Source organism: Oncorhynchus mykiss, chromosome 6 (genome assembly GCF_057628025.1).
Source record: "Oncorhynchus mykiss isolate SJ-2025 chromosome 6, ASM5762802v1, whole genome shotgun sequence".
Taxonomy (NCBI): domain Eukaryota; kingdom Metazoa; phylum Chordata; class Actinopteri; order Salmoniformes; family Salmonidae; genus Oncorhynchus; species Oncorhynchus mykiss.
Window position 1 is genome coordinate 82,367,397 of NC_143027.1, and position 17,604 is coordinate 82,385,000.

At 43.0% G+C, this 17,604-nt stretch overlaps 1 protein-coding gene across 6 annotated transcripts in view; it reads left to right on the forward strand.

Moving 5' to 3' along the window:
- The first annotated feature begins 562 nt into the window (after nucleotides 1-562).
- The window catches only part of LOC110526694 (proprotein convertase subtilisin/kexin type 6), a 100,206-nt gene continuing 83,164 nt past the window's right edge, over nucleotides 563-17,604 (forward strand). For 3 of the 6 annotated variants that reach the window (XR_016496901.1, XM_090239116.1, XM_090239121.1), the window contains exons 1-6: nucleotides 580-1,348; nucleotides 4,315-4,419; nucleotides 8,157-8,282; nucleotides 9,797-9,940; nucleotides 12,605-12,681; nucleotides 16,341-16,429. Coding sequence is in view for 5 of the 6 variants with exons in the window: in XM_090239116.1 (XP_090095242.1) it covers nucleotides 1,112-1,348; nucleotides 4,315-4,419; nucleotides 8,157-8,282; nucleotides 9,797-9,940; nucleotides 12,605-12,681; nucleotides 16,341-16,429 (778 nt within the window). In the remaining variant the exon portion in view is untranslated. Of the gene's footprint in view, nucleotides 1,349-4,314; nucleotides 4,420-8,156; nucleotides 8,283-9,796; nucleotides 9,941-12,604; nucleotides 12,682-16,340; nucleotides 16,430-17,604 lie in introns of all 6 variants that reach the window. The other 3 variants (XM_090239119.1, XM_090239120.1, XM_090239118.1) reach the window with 2 other exon arrangements.

Consider the following 17,604-nt stretch of genomic DNA (forward strand, 5'->3'; position numbering starts at 1 on the left):
GAACAGATGGCCTTGGTAAAGATGTTAATAATGACTATTCTCATATCAGCATTGTAAATATCCCCCCCAAAATCTGGCTGCAATATTTTTTTTATGAGCTATTTTTCATTCAAAGCGAGAGAAAAAAAAGCCCAATTTAAAAACTGTGGGTGTTTGATGTGCTCTAATCCCAAACGTTGTTTTAAATTAGAAAAGGGGACAATGCCACCACTGTCATCTATATAGGATGTGTCTCAAAAGGTCCTTTATTCCCTACATGGAGCATTACTAATCTCTACATAGAACACTGTGTGTGTGTGTGTGTGTGTGTGTGTGTGTGTGTGTGTGTGTGTGTGTGTGTGTGTGTGTGTGTGTGTGTGTATGTACATGTGTGTACATGTGTGGTAAAAAGTGTGTGTTTGTGTGTTAATGTTTGTCATGCTGTATAGAGACACACAATCAGAGTGATTGCAATGATTGATTGCAATTACTATCTTATGTTTCCATACAGTATGCCTATGGCAGAGCAGCAGTCTTGACAAATAGACAGGATGTTGCATTATTCAACCGTTATTCATTCTTCACTCTCCAATGTCTTCTATCAACATAACTGTTTTCAAGAGACAGGGCCTACTTGACAGTCAGATGACAAGTGTATCAATATTTTCTTTATTTCTCTAAGATAATTGGACTTTGGGGTAGTTTATTGAATAATTCATTATCATATTGTTGCAGCAGCCAAAGGCAGAGGAATTATGCCATTGTTCAGTAGCGCATTGACTCTTCAGAGCAACGTGCTGCTATTATAGCGCAGGTTGGAGAGGCGTGGGCTACTACCGATCCCCTATGAGTGAGGCTTTGATGTTCGCACAGACGGGCTCTTTACCAGTGCGTCCCGCTGCTATAGGCTGGGCATGAATGGCATTCTCTATTGGTGGCTGTGCGTACATATAGAGGAGCGCTAGCGCGGGATAAGGGTTGGCGCCTGAGGTTCATATTTTCAACTTTTTAAGGAATTAAATATCAGTCAACCCAACCAGGCTGTAAATTTCGCTCGGAAACGATGGATTTATGACAAACTGCATGCCTTTTCTGATGGAGTTGGATTGACGATTGACTAATTTGAGCGTCCATGCGTGTTATATTTTTAGAGATGTGTTTTATCCCTTATTCTAGAGCTGATGTTGTAGGACAAGTTTCGGACACCAAAATGTGTATATTTTTTATTTTCATATTATCAACTTTAGAAATATGTCAGTCGCTGGCCCCTCGGAACGTTTATACAAATCACTGGGCAGTGCGTATTGCAGGGGGACAAGAAGAAGCGGATAAACTTGCTGCTAAATATGGTTATAATAATTATGGACAGGTAAGACCATTACCGTGTTTTTATTTTGTGCAGCGCGACCTGTTATGATTCCCTCTTTCTGCTTTGCGGATCAATAGTCTAATGTTTTGTCGAGTTCAGCTGCTGAACTTCGATACAGTAGGCTGGCTATTTGTCGATCATAATGCAGAGACATTCATAGAGGAATCAAATAAAAGTGACGTGTGCGATTATTATCCGTGTCTGGCAAGCACCTGAACCCCAGCGCCAAATGTACAGCTTTCGGAGTTACAGAGCGATTTTCAGTTGGCAACACAAACGCACCAGCGCCACTGAAGTACATTCTTTTCAGGCCGTTCACTTATGGGCAATGGTCACGTTGCACTGTCCATATACAACGAGACTAAACATGACGCTGTAATTATACAATGTGTTGCAGACTACAATAGGCTTGTGCACGATGATCAACATTGGAAATGGCGCTGTGCCAAAAAAGGAAGTGCTCAAATTTGTAATATTGGGTCATTTTCATTTCCCAAATTCGAAAAGGACTACATTCCAACTTGGTACACTATTGATGTTTTCACTTTAAGGATGTTATATATGACTGGAATGGGTTTACTTAATTATAATAGTGGATTTGTTCTGCTCTTGTTTTAGCCATAATAGGCCTTTACAATCCTCCCCAGGGGGTAAAGCAGTGATTATCCAGATTATTTTTAAGAGGTGTGTCCCACAGCATGGCTTCTGTTGCAGCCTTCTTATTGAAGTTGACCACATGCTATAAACTGCAATAAATGATCATGTGGTCTTGACATTTTAGTCTTGTCTCCCATTGGGATTCACCCCCTATGGAACTTCCTAACGGATCTTAATTTGAATTTACTGACAGGGGATAGATACCCTTGCAGAATTCATGCAGACTGTGAAGATGACAAGCTTGTGGATGGGGGAGAAAGCAGTAGATAATCTATAGATTATTGACATGAATCTGAGGATAACAAGTCATTTAGGAGTACGGACGTGGCCCACATAACTACTGTAGCCTAACAGATGACACATTTATTCAGGGTATAAGGATTGACACAGTGTTTGCATGATTCAGAGAAGTGTGACATCTGAAATTGAAGTTTATTCAATGGACCTTTGACCTTTTATGTTGTGACATTTTATATCTGCAGCGTCTGTGTACACTCAGCTTGCTATCTAGGCAATCATTCCAAATTCCTAAGAACTGACAGACTTGAATGGAGATGGAGAGAGAAAGGCAGAGAGTGAGAAAGAGGGGAGAAATGGAGTGAGAACAGCAGAGTGAGAGAAAGAGGGAAAGAGAGAGTTGAAATGAGTGGGGGAGACATATAGAGTAAGAGACAGAGAGAGAAAGAGGGAAAGAGAGAGTTGAAATGAGTGGGGGAGACATATAGAGCAAGAGACAGAGAGAGAAAGAGGCTGAAATTACAAATGAGTGAGAACAAGACTGAGGGAAAGAGATGAAGGGAGGTAGCGAAAGGTTGAGCGAGAGAGAGTGTTAAAGAAGTCCCGGTTCAGATAATAACGCGCCTCAGTGCCAGAAGTGCACATGTGCTCTGGGAATCCTGCCCGCATTTTTGGTGCAAAGTCACAAGAGAAAAAAAAATCCTATTTATTACTTCACGTGCTTTGGATTTGAAATGGTTATTTTCCTCTGAGTAAGCAACATTAGCAGAAAAAGTCCTTCTGTACAAATGTAGGATCTTAAGTTGATCACCATGTTGCAGAAGAAAAAACCTTGTTTATTTCAGGTTTAAAAAGGCTTCTGAAGTTTGTAATTTCCACTTTGAAAATTCAGACTCGACTTTCCCTTACAAAAATTGTATCAACCCACTACAAAAATGTCCATGAATTCTAATCCACATAATAATGAACATGTCCCGTTGATGCAGGATTATTTTCCTGCTGTAGTAAACTGGCTCACATTAAGATCCTACATCTGTATGTGTTCACAAACTTCACATTGTTGGATACCGGTGCAAACATGTTTTTTCTCAGAACAATGTAGGTTGTTTGGTTTTAGGTAATCCTTAGATAACCAATATCATGTACTGTATATCGATTTGCATTGATGTACAGACAGTAACATACAATACAATTATATTTGATCACTTCACTGCATACTCTATATCTCACTTTACTGCATGCTCTATATCTCACTTCACTGCATACTCTATATCTCACTTCACTGCATACTCTATATCTCACTTCACTGCATACTCTATATCTCACTTCACTGCATACTCTATATCTCACTTCACTGCATACTCTATATCTCACTTCACTGCATACTCTATATCTCACTTCACTGCATACTCTATATCTCACTTCACTGCATACTCTATATCTCACTTCACTGCATGCTCTATATCTCACTTTACTGCATGCTCTATATCTCACTTCACTGCATACTCTATATCTCACTTCACTGCATACTCTATATCTCACTTCACTGCATACTCTATATCTCACTTCACTGCATACTCTATATCTCACTTCACTGCATACTCTATATCTCACTTCACTGCATACTCTATATCTCACTTCACTGCATACTCTATATCTCACTTCACTGCATACTCTATATCTCACTTCACTGCATACTCTATATCTCACTTCACTGCATACTCTATATCTCACTTTACTGCATGCTCTATATCTCACTTTACTGCATGCTCTATATATCACTTCACTGCATACTCTATATCTCACTTCACTGCATACTCTATATCTCACTTCACTGCATACTCTATATCTCACTTCACTGCATACTCTATATCTCACTTTACTGCATACTCTATATCTCACTTTACTGTAGAATGCAGATTTAAGCTGGCGTTACCCTGTCTTCTGCCCACAGTGATCATTTTTATGTATACTGTAAAGATTGTAGTGTATTTTCTTTTTTTTCTTCTTCTTCTTCTTCTTCTTCTTCTCGCTACAACCCTACTGTTTGTTTTCATGTTGTTGCTGTCCAGATCGGGAGTCTGGAGGACCATTACCATTTCCACCACAGCAGAGTGGTGCGCAGAGCAGCTTTCTCCACTAGGGGCGCTCACTCCTTCATCCAGATGGACCCAAAGGTGAGACATCTGCTTGGTAGTTACTTGGGGTGAATCCTAACCTAGAATTTTCACATAGTGGTCTATTTTCGGCTGGTATTAAGGCGGCGCTAGTGTTAAATTTTAGTTTGGAATTTCCTCATGTGAAAACTGGTGCATTTGCATTTTCCAGCCCTAACACCAGGTTCGGCAATTTACCTGTCAAACATCAGCACACTTGTGCTCAGATGGGAGGGGTGGAAATATTTGAGGCGTGTCCTTAAAAACATGATCCAAAGAGATAATTTCAGGCAGTGCTGGTAGGGATATTTAAGACCGACCTAAAGCTGGTTTCAGCAGTAACGCAGATGGTTATGACATGAATATTGACAGCAGAAACACAGCCTATCCAGCCGTGACGCACACTGTCCATATGAACATGGAACAAGAGGAGCCTGATGTGCTTTTGGAGTCTGAATACTTCCTATTTAGAAACACAAAAAACTTGCTTTTCCCCATTTTGTTTCATTTGCTTTAAAACCAAGCACAGCCTCCTCTCAATGAAGGCTTTTTTTCTGCCCAAATCAATCGCAAAGTAGTCAAGACTGTCGATAAAGGGTTTGGCTCCCGAGACCACTTGGAAATAAAACTTAATCACCAAAGCTTTATTCAAATATCAAGTTTGAGAGGAGTAAAACAGTGAGCTGACATTCTCTTTTTATGTCCACATTATTTTAGCCATGCAGGTCACGTTTTGCATGTGTGTAAAACCCTCCATAGTCTGTGTTGTTTTAATATTATATGCCCACAGGGAAGACATGATGGTGCCTGTAAGTGTGACATAGCCTATTTAAAAAAAGTTGTGTCTTTTGTTGTTTCATTCTCTTTTTAGGCCTTATCAATAATACATTGAATCTTGCTTATTGACAATGTTTTGCATGTCTATGCTCAGCTATAATGCAATTTGCTGTAGACCTAGTCCCTATATCAGTGTGAATTCTATTGAAGCCATGCCATTACTTAGAACAATGTGGACTGCAAATGGGTTCAAGTTCATCTATTTAACAAAGATGGAATAGATAGGTGTACATGTTGTTATTTCGTATCTGTAAGCCATTTAACTAACTATAACGGACAAATTTTGGCATTGGAGTTTCAAGGCAAGACATAAAAGATACACAACTTGAAGCAACCACAAGTTTAGCCATGGAGCACATTCTGATTGGCCAGTGAGGGGCCAAGCCTTGACACACCCAGAACTTGGTAATTCATCAAAACCCAGCCCTTTCCAGCCAAAGCCAGCAAGTCCCCAGATAATTGTAGTAGTGAAAACGTGTACAAGTCTATTAATATGTATGTGTGAATTGGAAATGTGTTTTTTGCATATCCTAACTCCCCCTGAGACACCTTCGGAGAGTGGGGTCACGGCCAGGGTCTGTTATCACTTTCAGCAACCCGGGAGCAACAGATGAGCAAGTACCAGAGGAGGCTGGTGGGATGAGCTATAGGAGGAATCAATGCAACGGTATCACACACATCAAACATATGGAAACCACATGTTTGACTCCGTTCCAATTATTCCGTTCTTGCCATTACAATGAGGTCGTCCTCCTATAGCTACTCCCACCAGCATCCACTGGCAAATACATAGTCACAACAGTATAACGTTAGTCACAAAAGATGAGCAAACACATGAGCTTAGGGATAGTTCCCTCGAAATTCAAATGTACATGATTTTCCACTTAGCTTGGCTGTTGTTGATTCTCTGAAACAGCTGTTGATATTTGCTTCTGTAGCAGGAGCCTACTGTGGCATGGAAGCCTGTGACATCATCAGCTCTTGTGCTCTGCTACAGATTTTGACTCATGTCTCTGGGTTAGAAATGTGGCAGACAGATGAAATATTTAATGGTAAAGAGCAAAACTTCATATTTGAAGTGGAATTTCCCTTTAAAGTTGGAATCTTCTTATGGCTGCAGGGGCACTATTGAGTAGCTTGGATGAAAGGTGCCCAGAGGTGCACAGAGTAAACTGCCTGCTCCTCAGTCCCAGTTGCTAATATATGCATATTATTAGCATTATTAGCATTGGATAGAAAACACTCTGAAGTTTCTAAAACTGTTTGAAAGATGTCTGTGACTATAACAGAACTCATATGGCAGGCAAAGACCTGAGAAGAAATCCAAACAAGAAGTGGGAAATATTGAGTCCGTCTTCTAAGACTGGCGCAAGGGTTGAACTAGTGTTATGGATACGGTAATGGTTAGGGGTTAAAATCCCATTTGTCGCCAGAAAGTCTTGTACCTCTGTTCTTCCGACCACTTCAGCCCAGCTGTTTTACAGACGCAGCCCGCACACAGAGTTGGGTCTTTAACATACCTAACATAGTGATAGTTGACAGACCATTTTTCCACTCAAGTGTCTCTCTCCCTGCATGCCCAGATCTCATCATTTACTCTGTCTGGATGAAACATAAGCAGAGAGACTGACACGCACACACACACGCACACACACACAAACACACACACACACACACACACACACACACACACACACACACACACACACACACACACACACACACACACACACACACACACACACACACACACACACACACACACACACAGGGACCAAGAGAAGGCAATCCAATCAAAATCCTATCAGAACCTCGAGACAGATACACTTGGATAGATACATAGATACATGTACCCATCACCTGTATCACATCAGGCCCATCAGGTATTACTGGAGGCCTCCTACCACCCTCCACTAATAGCCTACAGGCAGCTTTAAGAATAAAAGTGCAGCTGTTTGGGGAGCCTCTCCTCTGGCCTTCTCCCTGAGATTATCTCACTCAGACAGGCAGGATCTCAAGAGTAATAAAAGCCAAAGCCCAAAGTCTGGAGCTCCTCGACAGAGCTCATCCTGATCATATCACGCTCTAAGCCCTGTGTGTTTAAATGAAAGGTTGGGGCTGATGCCTAGAAACCAATTTTACCTCTGTCAGGCCTCTGATTTGCTGTCCCCCCCCCCAGCCTGTGTGATTTCACCACCAACCACTGTCACAACATAACTTATCAAGAAGAGAAATCTAAACACGTCATCTATATGGTTTCTGGGCCTCTCACCACAACCACTGGTCAGACCAACTACAGTAGGCTATATACAGTAGTTAATAAGATAGGACAGGTTTCCCGGATACAGATTAAACCTAGTCCTGGACTTTAAAGCTATTTCAATTGATATTCTCCATTGAGCATGCTTTTAAGTCTATGGCCAGGCTTAATCTGTGTCTGGGAAACGGGCCCATTGTGTACAATTAACTCCTAATATGCAATGGTTTGAGACTGCTATGAAGGAATGCACTGAATCGGAGCATGCAGACACCACATGCAGTTAAAACACGTCTTTGAATTGGGACCGTACTGCACGTAAACAGAGTGTATGCAAGGTGCTTTGTGAATTTGTATTTCAATGTGTTTATCACATGGATTAAGAATAGATAGGATGGCTCCCAAATGGCCCCTGTTCCCTATGTAGTGCAATACCTATGCGCCTTGGTTAAAACTAGTGCTCTACATAGCAAACAGGGTGCCATTTGGGACAGATACGTAGTCATTCATTCCAATTTGCAAATCGACAAACGTGTTTGTTTGTTAATGTGTGTAAAACCCATATCCATCCATGCAAGCCACAGTGTCCCTATGGTCTCTCTACTGTGTGTGTGTGTGTTTGTGTGTGTGTGTGTGTGTGTGTGTGTGTGTGATGTCTTTTTAGGTTGACTGGGTCCAACAGCAGCTAGTGAAGCAGAGAGTAAAGAGATACATCAAAAGCGACACCAGAAGCCCTGACCCCAACTTCATCCACTTCAACGACCCCAAATGGTCCAACATGTGGTATATTGTAAGTACACTACATATCTACCATCTATCCTCACTGGAGTCATATATGTAGTAGTACTTGAAATAATTGAATCAAGGAATAAATAAAAATCAGGGTCATATTCATTAGGGCACGCAGTGGAAAACTTTACTCGGCCCTGGTCAAAAGTAGTGCATTATCTAGGGAATAGAGTGCCATTTTGGACGGACCCAAACGAGTGCCCTGACTTCCCCTTGACACCATGGATCCCCCTGTTTAAGGTACACCACTATTCCCTGAACATGTTTTTGTCACCACACCAGTCTAATACAAACTGCCTTGAGTTAATGCATCTCTGCGGCTACGGTCCGGCCGTCTTTTAGTAATTAAACCAGGTTGACGATAAGAGCTTTGGGTCGGAACTCAAGTGTGAAATTGTCCAGAGCCTGCAGTTCTGTTGTCTACTCGGGAGAAGTGTCCAAACTTCTCAGGGCTCAGGGTAAATCTGGGGTTAGGATGGATTAGATGCTATAGAGGCGATGGATGTGGGCAAAATGATTCACTACCTGAATGTGCACTACATGGCAAGAATGGAACTGTTGCCTATGCTGGGGATGGGCCTCCGCTTTGGCATTCCGTGGGAGAAGACATTTTTAAACAGACAGATGGCCTATAATGGTTTCTCTCCCACAGAGCTTACGTTGTATATCTCTTTATCCTATATCTCATGCCAGAGTCTGTTGGGGCGAGTGTTTAACATGCATACTAAAAATAGGAGTCAAGGGGCAGAATCCTAATGCTCTTTAAGAAACGTGGGCTGGGTAAATGTAGGGGAAGTGCTGGGTTGTGATACTGGGTTTGGATCCAGACCTGGTTCTCTTAAATACTTTGAGCATTTGATAGATTAAGCCTGCCTGGAATGCCAGATGGGCAGAGTTGACACTTTTTGGACTATTCTGTTCCATTGTGCCAGACAAGATAAATCAAGCACTGTTAAAGTATTTGAAAGAAAACACATTATGTGAACCCAGATCTGTTGGAGGGGATTGGGTGATATAACATATAGAGAGATGATAATGGATGGAGAATTTATACTCAGGGTCATGTTTGTCTCACATCATCCTAATGCTGGGTGAGTTCAGAAGGGCACACCTTATCAAAATGTTTTGTAACAGAAAATGAAAATCTGTGTTCCTATTGGACAATATCTGGTAGTACCTCCCAGATGAATTCTGTTTTGAAACCTTTTGTACCTATTTAACACGACCCTAGTATCCTGCCAGACAGTTTCACTCATCTGAGGGGAACAAAATTTGCTCTTCAATGTCCTCACATTCAAATTAGGAAGTGGGATGCAAAGATAAAAAAATGACAAACTCAAGGACAACCAAGCCATCGCTGTTGAATAAAGGTAACTTATTTTCCATTTTTAAGGTTGTCAGTGACACATCGGTTGACATGACAGATATACGTACTGATTAACATAGGACCCCAGTCTGACCACTCCTCTGTTTCCTATTAACATTGTATGTGTCCTCTGTGGTCCTCTTCCTCAGCACTGTACAGACAAGAACAATCGCTGTCGGTCAGAGATGAACATTCTGGCAGCGTGGCAGAGAGGCTACACGGGCAAGAACGTGGTGGTCACCATCCTGGACGACGGCATCGAGAGGAACCACCCTGACCTGGCACAGAACTATGTAAGTATACTATTGGGGTCTCTTCACATAGTCAAAAGTTTTGTTCACATATTCCTAGCACACAATGACTACATCAAGCTTGTGACTCTGAAAACCCATTGGATGCATTTGCATTTTGTTTGGGTTGTGTTTTGGGTTGTGTTTTGGGTGGTGTTTTGGGTTGTGTTTTGGGTTGTGTTTTGGGTTGTGTTTTGGGTTGTGTTTTGGGTTGTGTTTTGGGTTGTGTTTTGGGTTGTGTTTTGGGTTGTGTTTTGGGTTGTGTTTTGGGTTGTGTTTTGGGTTGTGTTTTGGGTTGTGTTTTGGGTTGTGTTTTGGGTGGTGTTTTGGGTTGTGTTTTGGGTTGTGTTTTGGGTTGTGTTTTGGGTTGTGTTTTGGGTTGTGTTTTGGGTTGTGTTTTGGGTGGTGTTTTGGGTTGTGTTTTGGGTTGTGTTTTGGGTTGTGTTTTGGGTTGTGTTTTGCCCAGTGGGAACTGAATGGTGAGTGATTTTTATGTTTTGAAAGGGCTACAGTAAAGTAAAGTGTTCATATATTCCAAAATGATGTCGCTGTCAAATGAAAAATGACAACTGCTATCAGTGCCCATCCCTAATGGATATGAATAAAGATGTGTACAGAATATAACACAGAAAATAACATAACGTCCACCACCACCACCGTAGTTAATGGAAAGGACAATGTGAAAAGAAATACCCGGCCAGAACAGTTTGAACAGAAAGGGTACGCCCACAGAAACAAGACACCCACACTGCTAGTATTTGTTAAGGCCATAACAACACACCACCTTTGTCGGACACATTTCATTTCTGTGCCTGACACATTGGATTACGTCTCTAAATTATGGCCGGTGTTGGTTCCAATCTGTCTCTGGTTCTTTAATAGCGCACGAGATGAGATATGACTGAAATGCGGAAAAACCATGGCAATATATTTCCTTTTCTGTTTTATATCCTTCAGTGAGCAAGACATGCTTTGTTTTCTCCTTCTATCTGTCTCTCTGTCCCTCTGTCTCTGTCTCTCTGTCCCTCTGTCTCTGTCCCTCTGTCTCTGTCTCTCTGTCCCTCTGTCTCTCTGTCCCTCTGTCTCTGTCTCTCTCTCTGTCTGTCTCTCTGTCTCTCTGTCCCTCTGTCTGTCTCTCTGTCTCTGTCTCTCTGTCCCTCTGTCTCTGTCTCTCTCTCTGTCTGTCTCTCTGTCCCTCTGTCTGTCTCTCTGTCTCTCTGTCTCTCTCTCTCTGTCCATCTGTCTCTGCCTCTCTGTCTCTCTGTCCCTCTGTCTCTGTCTCTGTCTCTCTGTCTCTGTCTCTGTCTCTCTCTCTGTCTGTCTCTCTGTCTCTCTGTCCCTCTGTCTGTCTCTCTGTCTCTCTGTCTCTCTCTCTCTGTCCCTCTGTCTCTGTCTCTCTGTCTCTCTGTCTCTCTGTCCCTCTGTCTCTGTCTCTGTCTCTCTTTCCCTCTGTCTCTCTCTCTGTCTCTCTGTCCCTCTGTCTCTGTCTCTCTGTCTCTCTGTCTCTCTTTCTCCGTCTCTCTGTCCCTCTGTCTCTGTCCCTCTGTCTCTGTCTCTCTGTCCCTCTGTCTCTCTGTCCCTCTGTCTCTGTCTCTCTCTCTCTGTCTGTCTCTCTGTCTCTCTGTCCCTCTGTCTCTGTCTCTCTGTCTCTCTGTCTCTCTTTCTCCGTCTCTCTGTCCCTCTGTCTCTGTCCCTCTGTCTCTGTCTCTCTGTCTCTCTGTCTCTCTGTCCCTCTGTCTCTGTCTCTCTGTCCCTCTGTCTCTGTCTCTCTGTCTCTCTGTCTCTCTTTCTCCGTCTCTCTGTCCCTCTGTCTCTGTCCCTCTGTCTCTGTCTCTCTGTCTCTCTGTCTCTCTGTCCCTCTGTCTCTGTCTCTCTGTCCCTCTGTCTCTGTCTCTCTGTCTCTCTGTCTCTCTTTCTCCGTCTCTCTGTCCCTCTGTCTCTGTCCCTCTGTCTCTGTCTCTCTGTCTCTCTGTCTCTCTGTCCCTCTGTCTCTGTCTCTCTGTCCCTCTGTCTCTGTCTCTCTGTCCCTCTGTCTCTGTCTCTCTGTCTCTCTGTCTCTCTTTCTCCGTCTCTCTGTCCCTCTGTCTCTGTCCCTCTGTCTCTGTCTCTCTTTCCCTCTGTCTCTGTCCCTCTGTCTCTGTCTCTCTCTCTCTGTCTCTCTGTCTCTCTGTCTCTCTGTCTCCGTCTCTCTGTCCCTCTGTCTCTGTCCCTCTGTCTCTGTCTCTCTGTCTCTGTCTCTCTTTCTCCGTCTCTCTGTCCCTCTGTCTCTGTCCCTCTGTCTCTGTCTCTCTGTCCCTCTGTCTCTCTGTCCCTCTGTCTCTGTCTCTCTCTCTGTCTGTCTCTCTGTCTCTCTGTCCCTCTGTCTGTCTCTCTGTCTCTGTCTCTCTGTCCCTCTGTCTCTGTCTCTCTCTCTGTCTGTCTCTCTGTCCCTCTGTCTGTCTCTCTGTCTCTCTGTCTCTCTCTCTCTGTCCATCTGTCTCTGCCTCTCTGTCTCTCTGTCCCTCTGTCTCTGTCCCTCTGTCCCTGTCCCTCTGTCTCTGTCTCTCTCTCTGTCTGTCTCTCTGTCCCTGTCCCTCTGTCTCTGTCTCTCCCTCTGTCTCTGTCTCTCTGTCTCTCTGTCTCTGTCCCTCTGTCTCTGTCCCTCTGTCTCTGTCTCTCTCTCTCCAGGACCAGCTGGCGAGTTATGATGTCAACGGGAACGACCATGATCCAACTCCTCGTTATGATTCTAGCAACGAGAACAAGTGAGAGTAAACATCCTTCAGTCCCCATCCTATCCCTCTATCCTTCATTTATTCCCTCCCTCTTCATCACTTCATTCCTTCACCTATCCATCCATCCTTATATTCCTCATGTATTTATTCCCCTGTCCCTCTATCCATCATCCATCACTCTATTCCCTCTTCACCTATCCATCCATCCTTATATTCCCTCTTCCCCTCTCCTTATCCTTATCCATCCTTCCATTCCCTCTTCCCCTCTCCTTATCCTTATCCATCCTTCCATTCCCTCTTCCCCTCTCCTTATCCTTATCCATCCTTCCATTCCCTCTTCCCCTCTCCTTATCCTTATCCATCCTTCCATTCCCTCTTCCCCTCTCCTTATCCTTATCCATCCTTCCATTCGCTCTTCCCCTCTCCTTATCCTTATCCATCCTTCCATTCCCTCTTCCCCTCTCCTTATCCTTATCCATCCTTCCATTCCCTCTTCCCCTCTCCTTATCCATCCTTCCATTCACTCTTTCCACTCACCCCTCCATTACTTGCACCCCTTTCTATTCCCCGTTCCCCATCCCCACGTACCTCCATTCCTCCATCCTTCTATTCCTCCATATTTCCTTACATCTATCCCAATGTACCTTTACTATGTACCTTTATCACTCTTTTCCTCCATCCCTCCATCTCTCCATCAACCCATCCCTTGGGCTATTGACAGGAGGGTCCATGTCACACTTCCCTACACCACGCTTCTGATGTGACCTAAATGACTCATGCACTGTTTTAATGTACATCATTATTAATATGGTACTTTAATGAAACACTTTGACTTCCATCTCTGGTGGATGTGGCTGGGTGTACATATGCTGCCTTGTAGGGTCTCTCTCTGTCTGAGGTCTACAGGCTGGCTAATGAATATAAACAGCACACAAAGACAACTTTGAAATGTGACAGGAAAATGTGATGGCCTTGAAATGTGACAGGAAAATGTGATGGCCTTGAAATGTGACAGGAAAATGTGATGGCCTTGAAATGTGACAGGAAAATGTGATGGCCTTGAAATGTGACAGGAAAATGTGATGGCCTTGAAATGTGACAGGAAAATGTGATGGCCTTGAAATGTGACAGGAAAATGTGATGGCCTTGAAATATGACAGGAAAATGTGATGGCCTTGAAATGTGACAGGAAAATGTGATGGCCTTGAAATGTGACAGGAAAATGTGATGGCCTTGAAATGTGTCACCCAGCTGCAGTGCACCACTGTTTTATTTGTCATTGAACCTCGTGTTGTTTTTATCATACTTGTCCCACTGGAACATTCCATTGGTGACGATTTGAGCAACTTGCTATGAAATAGTTTGACTTGATTTGTGACCTACTTTATTCTATTATACGTATTCAGTTACACACATGTCTCATCTATGGTTATAAACAGACTCCAGACCAGATAGACTAGTCACTCATCATATCCTGTTGTGTATTCAGTTACACACATGTCTCATCTATGGTTATAAACTGACTCCAGACCAGACAGACTAGTCACTCATCATATCCTGTTGTGTATTCAGTTTGAGAGTTACTTATTCAGTTACACAAATGTCTCATCTATGGTTATAAACTGACTCCAGACCAGATAGACTAGTCACTCATCATATCCTGTTGTGTATTCAGTTACACACATGTCTCATCTATGGTTATAAACTGACTCCAGACCAGATAGACTAGTCACTCATCATATCCTGTTGTGTATTCAGTTACACAAATGTCTCATCTATGGTTATAAACAGACTCCAGACCAGATAGACTAGTCACTCATCATATCCTGTTGTGTATTCAGTTACACAAACGTCTCATCTATGGTTAGAAACAAACTCCAGACCAGACAGACTAGTCACACATCATATCCTGTTGTGTATTCAGTTGCTATCATCGTGTTTCTTATTGCTGCACTGAAGGCATTTCTGTCACAACACAAACTTCACCAAGCAATCAAATTAATCTGGAGTCTTGTTGACAAGCAAACAAACCCAAAAGGTCTTTATTGATGTTCTTCTCCATCTCTCTCCCCTTCATACCTCTCTCTCTGTATAGTGTAATTCACCCCTGGCTGTAGAGGGAAACGTAATTGGGATCAGGGGGAGAGGGAAAAAAACTATTAAAGAGAAAGCCATTCATGTCGTTTCTCTGTCACCCAGCCTTGGTGAGATGAGTTCCCTGGATGCACCTGGACTGGGGTGAGATTAGTGTGTGTGTGTGTGCATTGGTATACAGGCCTGATCTCTCTCCTCTTAAACTCATTACTGCGTGGCCTAACAGGAGGCGATGTGACACCATGTTTTGTAATCCACCATGTTTGGCCACACATACATTTTCAAACAAGGCGACCAGCTGCACTGCAGGGGAGTGAACAGCATACTGGTCCTCGTACTCACCTCAGTTCTCGCTTTCTCGGGAGAAAGGACTGGAACAACACTCCTTGTAGTTCTCCTCTCTTTATCTGTTTCTCTCCATCACGCTCTCACTAATTCCACATCTCAGTTGAAGGCTGAAATTCACCTTTTACAGTTTCAGTAGATCTCTGTATTCAGTACGATAGCGTCTTTGTCACTTCCTTACTTAAAACTTCACAACATTTTCTCATCTCATCTTTTCTCTTCTCAATCTTTTTTTCATCTCAATATTTTCTCATCTAATTTCTCTTTAAAACATCTATTTGGTGAGTCTGGTTTGTTTTTGTGAAGAGGTGAAGTAAGAGGTTTTTCATGTCTCTAGCTGGTGAAACAGTCATTATCCAGTAGCCGTCGGTCCCTTGGTGCTGTAGACTCCTATCAGGTGTGTTAACATGCTGTGATAAAGAGCGTAGGGAAGGAGAGAGAGAGAGAGAAGAAGGGAATGAGGAAGAGTGTCAGGTGTTGAATATTCACTCCTCCACCACCTGCTGAGCCTGTGAAGAGAGGATAACCTTTACTTCATTCCAGAGGTGGACTGATCCCTTCTGTTTGTGTGATATGTAAATGAAGAGTGGGAGATGAAATGCTTAGTATAGACCTTCAACTCTTTTCAGTCCTTTACTAGTCCTTATGTTTAGTGACGGTATTACCCTGGACAGCCTCGAAGAGGACGGACCCTTCTGAGCCTGGGTCCTGGTACACTATTAGAAAAAAGGGTTCCAAAAGGGTTCTTTGGATGTTCCCATTGGAGAACCCTTTTAGGTTCCATGTAGAACCCTCTGTGGGAAGGGTTTTACATGAAACCCAAAAGGGCTCTACCTGGAACCAAAAAGGGTTCTACAAAGGGTTCTCTTATGGGGACAGCCGAAGAACCATTCTAGGTTTTAGATAGCACCTTTTTTTCTAAGAGTGTAGTAAAGTTTCTTCCTTGTAGGGAATTGTTCCCTGTGCTTCTGCTTGTGATTGTTGTTTGGTCGAGGCACGGTTACTGCAAAATCACTTTGTGACAACTGCTTTATAAATAGGATTTATTTGATTGGAGCCATTTTAGATAAGGTACATGTGCCAGCACTACCATAAGATAACATTCATTTACATTGGAATGAGTTTCTGTATGACAGCATTCCATCATGTAGTTCTCCTGGGCTAATACTGGCCATACTGATGAAAAACGTTCCTCTTCTTGCTCCATCTCTCCTCTCCTCTCGCTCCCCCTCTGTTCTTTTTCTCTCCAGACATGGGACGCGGTGTGCCGGTGAGGTTGCAGCTGTGGCCAATAACTCCCACTGCATTGTGGGAATTGCATACAATGCACGCATTGGAGGTATAGTATCCTCTCCTCTCCTCTCCTCTCCTCTCCTCTCCTCTCCTCTCCTCTCAGACAGAATTATTCTGCACGTGTGCACCAGATTAACCTTGACTTGTCCTGCTCTGTGTAAAAAGTGTGTGTGAGAGGTGTAATAAGAATGTTTCTCTAGCTTGCAGCGTTAAGCTGTGGACGTTCATGCGTTCACAAGGCATTAATCCCGGCGCGGTTTCTGTGATGTCAAATGTCAAGTGTTTTTAATCAAAGGACAGAATCTCACATCCCCTCCCACTGTCTTGTCTCCTCTGCAGCTGTGCTGAAAGCGCAGGCATTTTTGTCTTTCTCCCTCTCTCTTTTTCCATCCATCCATCTCTCTATCTCCCTCTCTCTTTGTCTTTCTCCCTCTCTCTTTTTCCATTCATCCATCTCTTTATCTCCCTCTCTCTTTGTCTTTCTCCCTCTCTCTTTTTCCATTCATCCATCTCTCTATCTCCCTCTCTCTTTGTCTTTCTCCCTCTCTCTTTTTCCATTCATCCATCTCTTTATCTCCCTCTCTCTTTGTCTTTATCTCTCTCTCTTTTTCCATTCGTCCATCTCTCTATCTCCCTCTCTCTTTCTTCTCTCACCCCATTGATCCCTCTCTCGTTTTAAACATATTTCTCTCTCTTTCTCTATTTCTTCTCTTTATAACCCTCTCTCTCATCTGCAGATGTCTGGAATGGTACAAGTAGCCATTACAGTACTATAGTGTAGTGAATGGTGCAAGTAGCCTTTACAGTACTATAGTTAGTGAATGGTGCAAGTAGCCTTTACAGTACTATAGTTAGTGAATGGTGCAAGTAGCCTTTGCAGTACTATAGTGTAGTGAATGGTACCAGTAGTCTTTACAGTACTATAGTGTAGTGAATGGTACCAGTAGCCTTTACAGTACTATAGTGTAGTGAATGGTACCAGTAGCCTTTACAGTACTATAGTGTAGTGAATGGTACCAGTAGCCTTTACAGTACTATAGTGTAGTGAATGGTACCAGTAGCCTTTACAGTACTGTAGTGTAGTGAATGGTACCAGTAGCCTTTACAGTACTATAGTGTAGTGAATGGTACCAGTAGTCTTTACAGTACTATAGTGTAGTGAATGGTACCAGTAGTCTTTACAGTACTATAGTGTAGTTAATGGTACCAGTAGTCTTTACA